This window comes from Rutilus rutilus (genome assembly GCF_951802725.1).
Source record: "Rutilus rutilus genome assembly, chromosome: 2".
Classification (NCBI taxonomy): domain Eukaryota; kingdom Metazoa; phylum Chordata; class Actinopteri; order Cypriniformes; family Leuciscidae; genus Rutilus; species Rutilus rutilus.
Window position 1 is genome coordinate 36,755,780 of NC_140210.1, and position 18,428 is coordinate 36,774,207.

Genomic DNA, 18,428 nt, shown 5'->3' on the forward strand with positions numbered 1-18,428 from the left:
AATGAACATTCGCAAACAGCATCGCAAAGTTGTGTGGTTGGAACGACGGCTCTCGACCTGTGGTTAGAACCATAGTTTCTTGTTTGCATGACATGTGGACTCAATAAATCCTTATCTTGAGCAAAATAAGCAAGCAGACATTCAGTAGGCTACAACCTGTGTCTTTTATTTAGAATACATACAAATGTCATTTATGTCTTTTAGTTTGTCAAGAGATTTAAAGCACCTTTTATGAATAGTGCGCGTGTGCGAACGTGCTCTACTACGTAAGAACGAGCCTATGATTGAATCTGGAAATAAAGCAAATAACTCAGATGCCATGTCCGTAATTTGTAGTTTGGCTCGAGGTCATGGTGCAAAGGACCCTAGGTTGATTTTACTCAAAACCATCCCTTTAACCAACGTGGTTGAACTACCAATTTGCGACAATACGGTTTAGGGAAACAGTTGTGACTAGCTAGTTGATTTCTTCAACGATGCATCGTACTATGGTAGTTAAGTAGCGAGTTACCTCGTTGTACAGGAAACGCACCCCAACTCAAGAATGAGAGGTCACAAGGCCAAAGTTAAAATAAGCACAGTGTCAGCTCCATGCACACTGGCACTATGGAGGTTTCTATATCGTGGGAACTGGGAATGCCCTCTAGTGTCTGTCCATTTTACAGGCCAGAAAATATTTGAAGCCTCTCTCAATACACAAAAGCTGAGCACCATGACAAAGAGAGATAAATGTTGTGTGTGTGCAGTTTGTGTCACAGCTCAAATATGCAGGGGATTAGAAAAAGTACAGGAATAGTAGATGGAGAGACATTTTCTGCTTCAAAATCTGGGGTTGTATAAATTCAGTTCGCATTTTCAGAAAGAAAAAAAACAGAAAAGAGTAGCCTATAGCATTTTTAATATAATTCCAAATAAAGCTAAACAACCTGTGAGCAAGAGCAGTGATGTAAAACACAAATGCAAACTATTATCGCAAGGAAAGAGAGATGAAAATATACACACACAAAAAAAATTGTCCTGCTATTAAAATAAAATTTTGTGGTTGGTTTCTCTTAAACTTTTCCCGATTTTAAAGCAACTGTTGCACCTCTGGGGGCGCGCGACCAGGAAAATATTTGTAAAATGATCTTATTGTAATTTTTTTTTTTATTGTTTGACAAACTGTGTTTGATGTTATAGCCTACATGTAAGCGATTTGAAAGAATTTCGTCAAATTGCTCCGCCCATAACTGGCTCGAGGTGACAGTTAATTAACCTCAGACAGCCACTCAACAAATTTGAGACGGGAAGTCGCCTGTTGGAGAAACAAACAAAAAAGCGTCTTCTAAATATGTAGCCTAAAATGTAATAATATTAATAATAATTATTATTATTATTTGAGTTTATAACTATAAATGAGTTCACTGAGTAATACAGTAATATGTTTGGCATAAAATAATTTATCAATGCTTTATTTTTATAGGCTATAACCTAACCTTTTAGAGTTTTGGATAAAATAGGCCTACATTTTTTGCAAAATTTTTGCTTAAAAATAAAGCATTCATGAATGAATTTATGATAAACATATTACTGTCTTAAGTGAACTCATTTATAGTTATAATAATATAAAATATAAATAATAATAAATTATTATTATTATTATTATTACATTTTAGGCTAGGCTTTACATATTTAGAAGACGCTTTTGTCCAAAACTTACTAAAAAGGAACAAAGCAATTCGTCAAATATCAGTCATAATAAAGGTTAAACAATAATAATAAAGTGCTAAGATTATCACAAATAAACAAAAGATTTTGATGCACCATATTAAATCGTATATTCCACCCCATACCCGCTACAACTGAGAATCACTTTAAGCATGCAGATGCAGTTAAGACAATTTGATGTATTCCACTTACACAATAAAACAATAAGATTCGTTTACAACGTAGGCCTACCTCGTGGTGTTCTTCTAAAATGAGGGCGAGCCACAAATCCGTGAGAAGGCTACAGTTTACAAACCCGTGGGCACGGTTTATGAATTTGTGGGTAGGTTACAGACTGCAAAAACTGAAGGCACGGTTTACAAATCTGAGAGCGCGGATTAGAAACTCGTGGGTACGGTTTATTAATCCGTGGGCACGATTTGTTAAACTGAGGGAACAGTTTGAGAATTCGTGAGTACGGTTTATAAACTGAGCGGACAGATTGCAAACCGTCGCCACGGATTGTTTTGTTTTTTTCTACCACAGGGGACTTCCCGGGCTCCGTAGTGACTTCATGTTTGTAAGAACGATTAAAAAACGTTTAATCTGCCGACCCTCTCGTGACTCGTCTAACTAAGGTAAGCAGCCAAAAGCAATCTCTTTTCTTTTGCGTTTAAACATGTCTTTCATGTTCAAGCTATAGGCTATTTCATTATTTAAAATGTGATCATATGCCTCTTTGGTTTTACAAATATAAAAGATAAGAAGGGGGTACTTTGTTTGAAAAGTTAAGTGAACCCTGGACAGGCCAGGCCAATATGACAATGGAACACAGGCAAAATCTAGCATATTAAAAAAACAAAACAAAAACAAGCCACGAATAGTGATTTTCTTAATGACCAGAAGATGGCAGTGAATACATAAAGTTTAGAGTGAACACCATCCACACAACAAAAAAATGTACCAACGATTTTGCTTGGCTCTGTATTAGCTTATGTTTAATATAACAAGAAATACCTATAGTAGGTAGTCATCTCTAATTTGGTATTTTGGTGATCCATGTACAATAGTCTAATTAAATCCTTATCCTATGAAGCTGAATGATTCACTAACAGTATAGCCCATATCTGCGCAAGCAAGACACAACTACATTTCGCTTTACTCACATTAAGAATCTTGTATCATTATCTTCTTCATTATTCTCCTCTTCCTCCTCCTTTTTTTTGGCAGTTATAGCAAACCAGGACCCTATTGCCACTAACTGAACTGAAGTGTGGATCTTTATTTAAATTCCCCACAACTATGTTTCCCCCATTGTTTTTTAACCAAAAAGGTTTTCTGTTGTCTTTTCTATATCTATATCTATATATCCGGAAGGCCTAACTGTAGGAAGTTAGTTCAATCATATTTCATAGGTACCGGTATGTTCTTTTGTTTAAAAAAATATATGACATTTTAATAATGAATAATAAACAGAAACAGACTTGGAAAGAAACTTCATGCTTATTCACATTTACACTTTATTCATATCAAGTCTTTTTTTTTTCTTTTTCTTTTTCTTTTTTAAAGACATAACATTAAATACAGAAGGCACTTACAAAAATTGTTAAATTATAGAAACATATTAACATGGATTAAAAATAATCAGAAAAATAAGGACCAGAGATAGCGCCACATGGCAGCCTTGTACAGTACATCTCAAGTAAAATCTACAGAGCGCTAATCTAAGTACAGTATAAAGAGGATTTATTGTTATTATTTTAATGCCCCTACTAGGTTTTAATACATAATTCAATCATTTAAAATACAGATAGCACATAACACAATTGTTTTTGTCACTAGTAAGTGGTTCTTGTTTTTGTTGCAATTTGTTTATTTTAAATGTTAGGCTTTGTGGTTTCTGCATCGAAGGAGTACTGGTACAGCTCGATCAAGCGGTTGGCCTCCCTCTGTCCTGACAACAAAGCACCATGGGTAGTGGAATAGTATTTTCTATGGGTGGCTTCCCCAGCAAACAAAACCTGTAGAGGCTTTGGATAGAAGTAAAGAAAAGAACAACAAAAAGTTAGCTTGACAAAACATACAACATTACTGCCCTGTAAGGCCCAATAGACAATTTCTAGCATAAGTCTTAATCTTTCCGATATAAAAAAAAGTGAGGTCTCCAGCCTCTTGTTCTTTTGTGCTGCGTACTCTGTGGGGTCAGACTGTTCCTTTCAGACATTTAATTGGCCTGAGCATGTTTGTGTGCGTATATGTGTGTGTTTGTTTGGCCCTTGGCCTTGTACAACCCAACCTTCTCATCTGACTCAAATTTCAGTCTCAGCTCTCCACAGCTCAGTATAGGCTAAGACATTTTAAAAAAAACACCATGCAAGCGACTTCAGTCAGCCTGAATTTAGAGCAGTCAAGGGTAGGGATGTTAACCGATGACCGTTTGACCGATGGTTGACCGTATCAACGTTAACCGATCAAAGTTGTCGGTAGTCGGTGAAAAAAAAAAAAAAGTGATCTCTAAATTAGGCTATTATAGACAGTGGACTAAACGCTACTACAGTTAGCCATCTCATTCCAAGATCTTTTTGTGTGAAGTGAACAAATCCCTCACACTCAATTTTTCATAACTCGCCTGTTTGTACTTATAAACAGGCGAGTTATGAAAAATTTAGTGTGAGGGATTTGTGTCACAGCGTCAGCGTTTGGGTTTGCGAAAAGTAAAGGCTACAGGCTAAAACACTCGAGGTTAGAGCCAGGGCAGACGACAGGATGAAGCGTGCAAAGAAAAGTAGTGTGTGGGACAGTGGCGTCTCTTCGGAGCTGTCATTTTCTTAAATGAGCCGCGGCAATGTTTCAAATGAGCTTCTAACGCTACACAAACGCCTTTATTTTCAACGCGATCACCTTGTACCCAAACCATTTCGAAACTAAGGAGCCATTTGTCCTCCGATTACATACAAGCTCCTCGGCACCACGTTTGCGGGACTCATGTTTCGCGCTGTAGGGGATTTAAAAAAAGTTACGTGAGTGGAAGGGCGGCAGTGTGTGTGTGTGAGCGGGAGGCAGAGCGGCAGAGATATGCAACAGAGTTGCGAAATTGCAAGCGCGGCTCGAAATGGCTGTTATTTCAAATAGTGTAGCATATTTTAAACTAATCGGTTAACCGGTTTCAACCGGCTAATGATGCTCGGTGGTCGGTCAAGAAAATGTTTAGTTTTCGCCATCCCTAGTCAAGGGAAAGTTGAACAATGGCAAAAGAGGCCATGTAAGTGGTTATAAACGAGATTCAAATGTCTTTGAAACGAGCCTTATTCCTTGGAAGGTCACCTGCTGTATTTGGTTTAATTGGCAGGTAGTTTAATTCAAGTTAATAGAAAACAAACAATTGACTTTTTTTGCGCTTATAAAGGGCAGCGATACTCATATATAGCCTACTTTGTTGTTCCAAAAAGATACTGAATAAATTCTGTTCTCTAAACTATGTTAAGTGGCTATTGCAAAATTTGCTTTAAAGGTGCAGTAAGCGATTTCTGAAAAACACTGTTGAAAATGGATCGGACCGAGCACCACAACATAACTGTAGCCAATCAGCAGCAGGGGGCGTATACACTCATGATGGGGGAGGAGAGTGAGTGAGCAAGAGGGAGATTTGAAGAAAGACTGTTGAAAGAGAGATGGCTGAGAAGCTTTACAAAAGAGAAAAGGTCAGAGGAATATAGCTGTAAAAAGAAGGGTTAGGCGCTGGAGTGACCCAAAGTGGGAAGGCCTGAAAACGGACTCAGAGGTTGTGTTGTTTCTGCTCCATATGTGAGTAACATTGGTTTTGAGTGTGTGCTGCTGGCAACTAACAATGAACTCTTGCTTGTATTTACTCGTGTACTATATGTTTGTCGTTCGTTCGTGATCTTCGCTTTATTTTCTGCGAAGCATTATTTAGCTTTGCTTCAGCCATGATAAAGAGACATCCACTCTTGCATTCCGAGTTTGTGCATTTTGAGGGCGGAGCAATGAAGGGAGGCTTGTGTTTTGTTTTGGGTTGAATTCAAATATCAACAGTGTTCAACAATGATTCTCAGAAATCGCTTACTGCACCTTTAATAGTCTGTACAAGTGGTAATTTCAACTCACCGGAGCCTTAGTGTTCTTAATATAAGGCAGGGGCTCAGCTAGCCTCTCCACATCTCTGCCGCTGGAGCCGACTTGAGTGAATGAGTAAGAACCCCGGATATAGGGGTTACTGCCCCACGAGGAGCGCAGGATCCGCCTTGGCTTAGGAATATTCTGGTTTCCTGATGGAAGTCAAACATATGAAAATAAATTGACTAATTGATTAAAAACGTAAATCTGTGCTTTTTACAGGGATCAGTCTTTTTTAAAGTGTTGTTTGTTTATGCTGATCTGTGTTTGTTTTGGTGGTGTGGATTTAATGGATATGTAAGAGAAGTTAGTCTTAGGTCATATATAATGACAGAAATTAGGGGACCTTTTAATTATTAGTGGTAAGGTGTGACCAAATCCAATTTCAGCAAACTAATTATATAGGATTGGGGCAGATGGGAGGGAAACCTGCTGTGGATCTGGATAAAAAAAGACTGACCTAGTTAACTGGCATGCCAGCCTGTTGACATCATCTACAGAGAATGTGTGCATTGACTCTCATGTCTGACTAAGTGTTCTGTCATGAAAGGGTTACAATGGAAGAGAGACCAGTTGTTTACAGTACAATCTTTCACACAACTGAAAATTTGGAGCCCTTGTCTATACCTTTACCCTGACTTTAACAGAGGTCATTTTTCTGTCATGATTTAACAAGTACATGTGCTTTCTTGTCACAGAGAAATATAACTTAAAAGCATGACAAGAAGACAGCATTAACTCTTTCCCCGCCAGCTTTTTTTTTTTTTTTTTAGTTGCCAGCCAGCGCCAGCATTTTTGATCATTTTCACAAAAAATGCATGGCCCCCAGAATATTTTGTTGAAGGAATATCTGAACATGCAATATATCAAAAGAAAGAACAGAGCTTCTGCTTTTAAACGTTTAACAAAGTTTTATTTTAGCTTTATGCATTATTTTTTATCAACACTTGAATGTGGATAAATCTAATAAAAAAAATGACATATAGAGCAAAAAGCTAATCGAGTTCGTCAACACCCCTAATGCACAGTCCTATAGCTAGCTCGTCCTGGGTCGACATTTCATTCTGTAACATTAGTCAGTTATTTTACATATGCATCTGCTTACATATGCTTACATATTGCTTGTTTCTGCTTATTTTTCGCCTGTGTTTTGATCCAGAGATGCAATACTCTTTCAGAAGATGTCACAGCGCCCCCTACTGTATAACAGTGAAAACACAGAAAGCCAGAAAATGGCAATGAAGAGTTGTCTCATAAATGATGGAAAATTCTGTCAATGGCAGGGAAAGAGTTACTATAGCCAGTTAAATGTGCAAAACACTTAACACTTAAGTGTTAAATACTCTTTGTTTGGATGACACATTTGATTATTAAATTGCTGAACCCCTACACGAATCTCCTGTCACCTGGAAATGATCTACCTTGATTGTTGTGTATGTGCAGCTCTATCAGAGAGGCATAATAACAAAATGGGGGATTATAAGAATGAGGTAAAGGTATTGAAGAGCTAAATACATTTTCAAACAACACATTAACAATGGTCTTTCTGTTGAAGACAAACAGCGAAAGAACTGTCAACAATAAGTCTTAGTGGTGGGAAAAAGAGGGAGTCTGCAAATGACTCATGCAGATGAGAGATTAAGAGAGGTGTAATTTTCTTGCTTTGTAACATCCTGATTAGAGATCAGTTTAAACAAGATTTCACCCAAATACTAAGATTCTTGCTTGGTATTGTGGAAATGTGTATAACTACAGTTAAAGACTTACAGTGTTACACTTGCACATATGCTGACCTGTGAACTGGCGTAGTAGTTCAGTGCATATCTCCGCCACAGTTTCGTCGTCACACCTTTCCATGCGCAGGGCCTCTTCACCGCAGATCCAGCCACTCAACATGTGGCCATAGCGCTCAGGCGGATAGAGCACATCAAAACTGCAGATCTTTCGATACCACAGCTCTTCTGGGTATGCCTGGCTCTCCAGTTGTGCCTCGTCCTCCCAAACAAACTGAATGCTGTTGCACTCGGGGCTCCAGAAGGGCTCTGCAAACTCCAGAAAGATCTTGTCAGTGGTACTAATGCCCAGTTTCTGGACGGCCTGTGCCTTGTCTTGTGGCAGGCCTGGGGAGAAGAGAGTCTCATGAGCTTTCTTCAGGAACCCAAGAGAGGCCGTTACGATCACATGGTCTGCCAGCAGACACTCTGCGTCTTCGCACTCCAGACAGACTGGAGAAGGGCTGGGTCGTTGGTCCTGGTTATGGTCAGCCTGGTCGGAAATTTCCTCTGCATCCTGGGAGCTGCAGTTCCAATGGATGCGGCGGACAGGCTTGCTGAGGCGGAGGACACGACTTGGGATGTCCTGAGCCAGGATCTCAACGACTTTAATAAAACCAACAGGAATGACATGGTGAGCACCGGGAATCTCGGTCCACTCACCAAACTCGCTTAGAGACACTTCATCCATGCTGGGGGAACTGCTTTCGCAGCTTTCCACCTGAGGCACAAAAGAAGATATTAAGAAATAAATTGTGCATAAACTTGTCTCATCAGCATCTTGCTGTTAATATACTTCTTGGCAACAAAACTAAATATACTGAGTCAGATAATGTGACCTTTCGTTTTATGTATAGCCTTCTTTTACTGTTCCATTTACTCTAAGGTTACTGTTTCAAATGATATTGCTCTAAACAAACACAAGCAGATATAGTCTAGCAGGCATATAGGCAGCTGAGTGTTTTGTCTAGTTCTGCCCCCTTCTTCCCATAACCTCTAGTATTACAGGATGACATTCAATATCTGTCCTACTTTTACCTCAGTAATCCAAAGCTTTCAGTACTATCAGAATTTCTGTGAATAGCCTCCCCAAACAGTAGTGTGAGACTTTTACAAAGAAGTTTAAATATTCCATGAATTGTGAATGCAAGCCCATTGTGAGTCTAAGTCTAAGTGTGGGAAATGATTAAAACAGTAGTATTTTTGGAATCCACACCTCTGTGGGCAGAAGTCTACAGTTTTGCATTTCACAAGAGAAGCTCACTGTTGCAACAGAGTGGGAAGTGAGCATGGCAGTAAGATTGACATCACTGATGACAGGAATTCAGCTATTTCCTGATGTGGCTTGTAACGTAGCAACGCTTGAATGTGATGCCACACCTCTAATTTCAAAATTAGGTTCAGAGAGGAATATCTTGATTTTTAACTATCCTATGAATAATCAAACCATGATTTGCTTATGAAAAATCTCTCTAAGACATTAATGCCCCGCCCACCTTGAGGTACTGTTGTAGCATAGATAACTTAAGTTTCTTGGTGCTTTCTGAGTCATAAGGATCAAGCATGATCTTCTTGCGCAACACATCTCGTGTGAAGATCCCCACACTGTTTTGACTCTCGGCTCCCACAGGCTTTCCGTTCTGGAAGAACTCCTGAGTCAGCTCGTACACCTGCTCAAAGGAGGTTGTTCGACAAGATTAAGAGAGTGAGATCCTAGTGTCATCAGATTATGGAGCTATCCTTACTACAAACAAGGGTTTAAGTGCATTAGTTACTCTAGATGGAATACACTACGGTCAAAATATTGCATTACTTTAAAGGGATAGTTCAACCAAAAATGTCAATTCTGTCATCATTTACTCATCCTTTTGTTTTTCCGAAACTAACTTTTTTTAAAGCATGTACTTCTATTGTAATTGAATGGAATGTAATTGACTTCTATTGTATGGGAAAAACTAAGATTTATCAAAATATCTATTTTTGGAATGACAAAAGTATAAAAGGGGGTCTTTCATTTTTGGGTGAATTATCCCTATAAGTGTCTCTTTCATTTACTAGCCAAAATATTTGCTATATTCATGAAACAGTGTGTGATACTAGAAGCAAAATAAAATAAAAATTAAATAAATATCAGTCCCAAACTAAAGACAGGGATCTTGCAAAACACTCTGAGAGAGATATAGAAGGATAAAGGCTCACTGTGAGAACAGCAGCTCAGGATGAGGTAACAACCACAGAACACATGCAGTGCTCATCGCAAAGGATTTTTTCTACTGGCCTGGATTTTTCCCCCAACCCCTATCAAAAACGCATGTGACCACATTTGTAGTGGAAATGCTATCCATTTTGAAGGGGTCCGAGACTGCAGTAAAGCACTGCATGCTCTTCGCGCTAGCTGCGTAATACAGATGGAAACAGAAATGCATCTTGGCAGACCACTTGTGATTGGATCACAAGGCGAAACTCTGCCATAATGTGTTTATTTATTCAAGCCTTATCCACAAAAGGCTACAGCAAAAGGTTCAAGCCATGCTTGCACAAAACCAAGCACTCCGCTCTCTTCCTTCACCTCATTGTACAGGTCACTGAACTCCTCCACCAGATCCTTTGGGATCCGCTTGCCGCTGTTGGTCTGGTAGTGGGCCACACCATTCTTGGCGTACAGGCTGATGCGGCCCACACTCCTCTCCTCCTCTGTGGTGTGCTCCAGCAGCCCATTTTCCTCAGCCAGGTGGTAGATGGGGTTCCCATTTGCCCCATGTATCCAGGTTGCTCCAAGTTCCAAAGTGGTTTTACCTGTTGAGAGAAGGCGATAGGACACCTTGAAAATGAGCATTTTCTAATCTGAAAAAGTTGACTAAGAAAGAATAAAAAGTATGCTGTCATATGACAAGACAGTTGTTCTCACCGTGCTGAATGCTTTGCACTCTGCCTCCGATACGGTCTGAGGCTTCTAGCACCGTGACATTGGTGAAGCCGTTCTCCAAGAGGGTTTTGGTGGCGGCTAGGCCGGCCAAGCCCGCACCAATCACTACTATTCGAGGTTGTCGATGTCTGTGTAGGGCTCTACTAAGAGGATCATCAGTGCTGTCTGAAGATATTTCACAACTTTGCATGCCGTCCAAGCTCTTCTTCTAGGGAATCTGGGGAAGGGTGAGATGAGGAGAAACCATTAGAGCAAACACCAAGCCCTCCAGCAAGACTAATAATAGAGACTATTCACAGGAAAAGAACGCATCAAAGATACAGAACTTTACATCTTCGAGCATGTGGTTCAAAGGACTGACTGCAACTGTGTCTTTTCAAAGCACAACCTTAAATAACACTATTCACAAAATAAGGTGTCTTATCTCTAACCTCGTGTGTATGAGTTGAGAGTGATTATAACACTAATGCAGTGCTGAATAATAATGAAGACAAAGCAAAAATGCCAGTGAAGGGTAAATTTGATTCTCATTGTCTTCACTCATCTGAGGACACAGTGTCGTGTACTAGGGCAACAGACTCACAACAACATACTAGAGAATGTAAAATGTCATTGCACAGAGTCCATTTGCACAAGTGAATGGAAAAGGTCTGTATGTGGCTGTGAAAATAATTACACTGTGATAGGAAATGAATGTGCTCTTCACATTTCCGTTCAGGCTTTTCAGGCAAGGCCTTCACATAAACACGCCAGCTTACGTGTGACAGCCAAAAGAAAAAGATACACCTGATGTTGGACAGACCTCATAAGACAAGTTTATTGATTTAAGGATCTGAATGTGGAAAAAGTGATAATGGAATATTGGAAACAGGATGTTATTATAGTGGACCAAATGGAAATTTTACTGTAATCTTTCCTCACATCAGAGTGACCTGATTTATCACACTGATACCCTTCTTTATACATGAACACACACAACCACACACAACCCTTATCTGTCAACATTGTTATTGTACCCAGGAGGCACAGCCGCTCACATGCAATGAGGAAGAGATTGACAACTATGAATAAATTTGATTTGAATGAATGAGGTTGTGGATTCTATGCTCTCAGTACACACCAAAATAACCTCCTGTTGGGAGTTTGCACAGGCCAAACTCATCAACACCGTTTGTTATCAGTGGCTTCCCTGACGCACAATGACAATCAGAACACTTATTAGAAACACCGAAAGGTACTAGTGTGATGGCGCCATTTGTTTGCTACTATATGAATGGGTTGTTTCCTTCTTGAGAATTCTCAGCATGTGACCTCAACTGAATTTAGCCACACATTTTAAAGGGATACTTCACCCAAAAATGAAAATTATAACCCCATATAATCACCCTCATGTTTTTCCAAACCCATAAGACTTTTCTTCATCTTCAGAACACAAATAAAGATCTTTTTAATAAAATCTGAGCGATTTCTATGCCTCCTTTGACAGCTACGCAACTACTAACTTTGGTGCTTCAAAAAGTTCATAAAGAGATTGTAAAACTAATCCATATGAATTGAGCAGTTGAGTCAAAATTTTCTGAAAAGACACGATGACTTTATATTATGAACAGATTGAATTTAGGCTTTTATTATAAAGTTTTACAATCTCTTTATGAACTTTTTGAAGTGCCAAAGTGATAGTTGTGTGAACTGTCAATGGAGGGACAGAAATTTCTCAGATTTCATTAAAAATATCTTAATTTTTGTTCCAAAGATAAACGGTAGTCTAACGGGTTTGGAACGGCATGAGGATGAGTAATTAATGACAGAACTTTCATTTCTGAGTGAACTATCCCTTTAAGGCCTTGAATATCAGCAGGCTTTATGGCTGAACAAAAACAAAACTTAAGATAGTTTAAATACATTTTCTGAACAAATGGCACAGAATTTTACAATGATTACAATCAATTCCACCTGCAAAAGCAACCAGTGTCAGGGGAAAATAGCAAAACATGAAACCTTATCCTGGCTAAACATGTTAAGTAATATGTGTGTAATAAGGATTCAGCTAAACACACACACACAATGTTTTTACTCTGAGCTTCAGACACAGACATACAGTGAAGCAAGCTGAAATTTCTCAGTGTGTGGCCTACAGCTAGAAAAACAACTAGACTATAGGGAAGCTTTGCGGTTGTATATCTAAAAATTACAGATTGAAGGCCTTTTTTTTTTTAGATTCAAATCTAAGAAGCTGACCTTACACTATTTTTGTAATTTCACTTATGACTTCAGCAAAGTCATGCTTCTAAAGCAGCTCTTGTAAAGTTGGTTTGTGGCAGCGGTGATAGAATGGGAAGTGCCTGATTCATGGATTAATGCTTATCTAGAATGGGTCCCTTTAGCGAATGTGAGAGTGTGATGTCATCATGTAGGTCAAGGAGACATTTGCTGTTGAACTGAGAGAAACAGTGAGGCATTTATCAATGACCCAAAACTAAAAACTCCCATAGAGAGAACACTCTACAGGGAGGTGGAGAGGTTCTTTGATGGGGTCCTGAAATGGAAAGTTTTGGATAACCTCAGTGCAACTGCAGGCCCTGACCACACCCGTTCCAATCTTATGCGGTTTAAGGTTAACCAGAATGCATGTGCAATGTTTAACAGACACACAAAGTTGATAAAACTAGGGCTTTCTAGATCATGGAGCACATCAGAAGTTGCTGAAGGCATTAGAAACAGCTGTACCAAATAAAACATAACTACAGACATTCACCTTTTTTTTTTCAGTGCAATGGTCATGGTTGAGAAGGTTTGTTGTAAGAAACACTGTATGCATGAGAAAGTCCTTGCCTTGTGGTACATCTGTTTTTTCAAGGCAAAGGCAAAAGGCCACATCTTGTGAAGTCAGGATGAGGCCATAACATAAAATGAGATAATGTTAGACATGGTTTCCATTGTTCTAATCCTACAATAGATGACCCATATAGCCTAGTGCTTCTCAAACTTTTTTTTCAACAAACACTTATGTTCCTTGTTAGCATCGACTAGAAGTTTTGATGTTGAGGACACTGTAACCCCTTTCCCATGAACAGGGTACTGGGGCTTTTGTATATTTAAATATGTTCTCAAAAGTCTTAAAACTCTTAGACAAAAATTCTGATATAACATGTTTGCCATTTCTGAACAAGGGTGTGTTCGGTGATACTTCTCCGCCTGGTGATGTTGACCGTATTCATGATGTGTTTAGAAATCAAACTGAATCAGAGACATTGCCTACTATTTAAGAGAAGTAACTGATATATCTTGAAATTCTTCCTTTTGAGCAACCTCAGCATTAATTTCTTACACCACTGTGGCTCAAACGTTTGCTGTTTTGCTGAACTACAGCCTGAAGCAATAGTACTTCTGCTAGATGATTTTTTTTTTTTTTACATCCAGCCATTGTGGATTTGAATGTGATCCTTGTAGAAGTATAATAACCACACCACACCACACCACACGTCCTGGCTCCTCACTTGCCACAGATTAAGGGTGGGCTCTGGGGACGCACACACTCTACATGACCTAGAAATCACAACCTACATCCTATATAATACCTGCCCCTCCATTCACACATTGTAAGACAAAGTATGTCAGTACTGTACAGTTATCCCACTTATCCCACTCCACATCATCAACATGACTTATTAAAGTAGATTGGAATTGTTAGAAACACTTGCATTCCAAATACAGGAACTGAAGCCGGCAGAGGATTCTCTATCCTGATGGGGTACAATTTTGTAGCTTACAGGTTTTGATCAATAGCCTACAAATGAATCAGTTAGCCTATATCTATATTGTCCTATTATTATTATTATTATTATGCTCATTTAAAAAAAATCTATATACCCTACGATAAAAAAAAAAGCTGTGCTTCATAAAACCACGAAGCACTGTGTCAATGAGTTGAGATAAGTGAAGTTTGGCTGATAAAGTAGCAGCACAAAGTGCGTCCAGAAGAATCAGCGCTGCCACGTAACTACACAGTAACGGGCGAGTGGCCTCCAGTGATACGAAAATAAACGTCAACCTATGACATTTACTAAATACTCTTTTCATGAAACAACCTTTACTGTACCATATTCTGCTGACTGAACATTTTCTATTATTTATGTCCTAATATAACAGCGCATTATAATAAGCAGTTGAATGAAAACTGAACTGTGACAGACAATGGAAGGATATGCTTTCAGAAAAAAATAACGGAGGAAAAAAACGAAAAAGACTGATAGAAACACGTTCTGACCAATGTGAAAACACTGATCAGTCCAGCGAGTCCGTTTTGTTTACAATTTTGATTAACCGTGTCTCCGTTAACAAACCACATCTTTAAAACACGCAACACTAGCGCTAAACACACGCACGTCATCATATTTAGTATGGTCTTTACCTGACTTTATCGTCTTCAGCGTAAAGCGGAGAGCGATCCTCTGTTCTTTGTATAGCCTATTCACAGCGTCTCGCTTTGTATTTATGTCTTGAAACCAGAAGCAGCCAGTTTAGCCGATGCCGCTGCCTCCTCGCTGAATAAATATGAGGTTCTGTGACGTACCGCCACGAAATCAACACCGGCGCTCAACCGAGTCTTGGCGTGACTCACTGTTTGCAACAGACAGGGGCGTTTGAACTACACAAAGCCCATCCTTTCTGTAGTGATGATGAGAGAGTAGGCTATAGGCTACAGCTGGTTTTGTTCAGTCTTGTTAGATTACGACAGACGCCTATCCTTAAGCAAACAAAATAAATTGGCTGGTTCTGGATGAATCAATCAAAATTTCAAACGATGTGTTCTAGAGTAACAATTAGCCTACTTTGTGATACAGATAGTTCATGTCTACATGATTTAATGCTTCTGAAGTTATTAAAATGCAATTCATTCAAATATGTAATTACTACAATGTAAAAAGTGTATAGGTTCAATACGTTCACACAGTCAATGAAGAGAATCAATAAGTTATGACAACTTGTTTTTACATTGCTTTAACTCATCAAAAGAAGTTAAGCAATTTTCTATTTTTTTTTTAGTTAAACAAGAATCAACTAAATTTTTAAGTCAGTTTAATGTAATTTAAGTTGAAATGACTTAACGCAGCAACTTTTTTTAGTGAAGGCTACTTTTATGATGAACATATTTTCAGTTTCTGAATTTGAATATTTTTTGAGGCTATAGTAACAAAGAAAAATATTTAACACTCAGATATTTCATTAAATTATATTAATGAAAAAAATCATCATATCTGTGAAATAATTTTTGCCTTGACATTTTTTTTTTTTTTTTTTTTTTGTTATGAATAGGTTAGTAGACATGTACAGGTGTATGTTAAGGTGTAAGGAAAATATTTAATTAGCTATATATTTAATATAATATATATATATTTGTATACCACTCTATTTTGGTTCTTATAACAATGTGCAAGAAAAAGAAAATTCAATAAAAGCTATCTGATTGTATTATACTTTTAAAGGCCATATATTTTTCTGTTCATGTCTCTCAAGGTGGGGTTATTTCTGATCATTAATTTGCTTTGACTATTTCTAACCCAACCGCTGATGGAATCCCCAGACCGTAATATGGCATTATTGGGTTGGGTACAAGATGTACTTTTTACACATACAAAGGCTAAATGCAACCTTTGAGACTATTTTAATCAATGGCAAACTTATCTGAATGCATATTTGTCTTTTTAAAGGGATTAATCCCATCAGACTTTTCCCAACAGCTAATTTATCTAGCTCTCATCTATAAACATTAGCAGTTTCACAACTTCCCTTTTTTAGGTTCAATGGAACACTGTGTCCTCGTTGTGATAAAATGTTGGTTACTTACTTTGTCATGTCTCTAATTCATGTTCTGATACGATAATGCAAATATATGATAAAAAATGCAAATGACACCTGATAGTGATTTAGTTGCTTTGGTTTATGCATTTATCTAATCATTTTACACACAAAGTACTGTAGTCTGTTCTTTGTACATCAGGTTTTTCCACAATTTTCATATTCATTTATACAACTTTCCTCTTTTAAATGATCCTTGACGTAGTTCACCATGCACATACGAAAGAGAAGAAATTCTTATGCTTGTTTTCTACAGAAGAAAGGTGCTGGAAATCTCACATTTTAAAACTTACAATGTCCATTAACCAATTCATGGTATAATTCTTTGATTATTATTTAGAAAACTTGATTTGATGCCTAGGATATTCCAGTGCCGTGTAATTTAAAGGCCTGCTTTCTGCAGGCTTTGGTTTTTAAATAAAATCACAAGAGGATTAGCATTGGTCAGTATGTTCCTGAGATAGTCTCAGGAGAATAAACTAAATCTCATTCATGAATGGGTGCCAAAGCACAACTCATTAAAATGAAAACACAGAGGATTAGAATCATTCCATTTGGGAATTAGAAAAATCCAATAGTCCAATGCCGGCCTGTTTTCTGACTGTTTTATTATATAGAGACATCATTTGTTATTGAAAGATTTATTTGACTTAAAAAGTTTTCATCCAAATAAAATTCTGTTGGTAACACTTTAGATTAGGGAACACATATAGGAGTTTTCCCTCAATAAACTCTTAATTAATGCTTCTTGAAGGTGTAGTTACAGTAAGTTTAGGTACTGGGTTGGTATTAAGGGATGTAAAATATGGTCATGTGCTTTATAAGTACTAATAAACAGCCAATATGCATGTTATTAAGCAACTTAAAAGTGAATATGTGTTCCCTAGTCTAAAGTGTTACCATTCTGTTATATATTTATTCAGGGTGGGAAAAACTGCGGGAAGTGCCGGGAGGAGCATAGGTGGTTGTTGACAGTGTAATCTTCCAGTTTAAACGCTGGTCAAATTACTCTGTCCTGAAACCTCTGCATAAACCTCATTAACATTTTCTGTTTGTTTTGAGAGAATTAAGCATCTCAGACATGCTTCTTTTGCTGTTTTGTAAATACTCCAAATGAGTCATTGACTGGATGGAAAATGCTAGTTGGATAGAACTCATCCTCTGACCCAGTCTATTTAATTACACACAAACATGCATGAGTGCGGGTATGATTACCCATAAACACAATGAGTCTTTCTAATCTAATTGAGAAATCACCCCTTTTGAGTCTCCTTATTGCTGAAAGTAAGGACTCGCTTTGAAACGACACATGTAAAACACTCGGCTGGTTTCAGTAACACATGGGCTGCACTTTATCTGTTATCTTGATGATTTCAAAGCAAGCTTGGCCACATAGAAAGGCTGCCATTATGAGGCCAACACGTGAATGGACACGAGCTTCGTGAATAAGTGGAACAAAGCGGAATGTGGTAAAAGGCCTTCACCAGTGAACCGGCCAACTAGAATGGCTCCTCTGTTGGCCACATCAGTGGGGTGCATAGCCTGCACATTGTGAATTCTACCCGCCTAGCCTCCGTTTTCTCTAGCAGTCCAATTGGCATTGGCCGTGTGCCTCAATGATACAAAAGAGAAGGAAGAAAGTGTCTTTTCATTAATGGGAGGGGAAAGCAAGCACAGGAACTGGGTGGAAGTGTTCTCATCAGGCAGCTTCAATGTGGATGTTGGACGTGGTTACCTTGTGGGCTGTGTTGTTTTACTTGTTAAAGAGGACCTATTTTGCTCTTCTTTCTTTTTTTCTTTTTTTATATTCTCAACTTTCTTTAGTGTGTAATGTTGCTCTTTGAGCATGAAAAGGGCAGGCAAGTTACAAAGCACAAAGATCACTCCAAATTCTCAATATCAATAAGCACTGTTTCTGGACTTTCTAAAACGCCTGGACTATTTGAGTTTTCTTTTGGGAACGTACACATCACAGTAATCACCATTTGAATAATTACTGTCCATGGCATACACAAAAAAAAAAGGGGGAGGAGGCCTTGTTGAGTTGCCTT

General features: G+C 38.3%; 1 protein-coding gene across 2 annotated transcripts; it reads right to left on the reverse strand.

Moving 5' to 3' along the window:
• Positions 1-3,188: 3,188 nt before the first annotated feature.
• On the reverse strand, positions 3,189-15,081 carry smox (spermine oxidase). 2 transcript variants are annotated; one of them, XM_084395230.1, is made up of 7 exons: positions 14,930-15,081; positions 10,501-10,735; positions 10,162-10,388; positions 9,089-9,262; positions 7,614-8,313; positions 5,812-5,972; positions 3,189-3,716 (listed from the first exon to the last, which is right to left on the reverse strand). In XM_084395230.1, exons 2-7 carry the CDS (start codon positions 10,706-10,708, stop codon positions 3,564-3,566), a joined length of 1,623 nt encoding a protein of 540 aa, XP_084251356.1. In that variant the 5' UTR covers positions 10,709-10,735; positions 14,930-15,081; the 3' UTR covers positions 3,189-3,563. The 2 variants fall into 2 exon arrangements, with proteins under 2 accessions (XP_084251356.1, XP_084251357.1); XM_084395231.1 differs by lacking the exons at positions 3,189-3,716; positions 5,812-5,972 and adding an exon at positions 6,613-7,019 and having other exon boundaries at positions 7,588-8,313.
• Between the last annotated feature and the right edge of the window lie 3,347 nt (positions 15,082-18,428).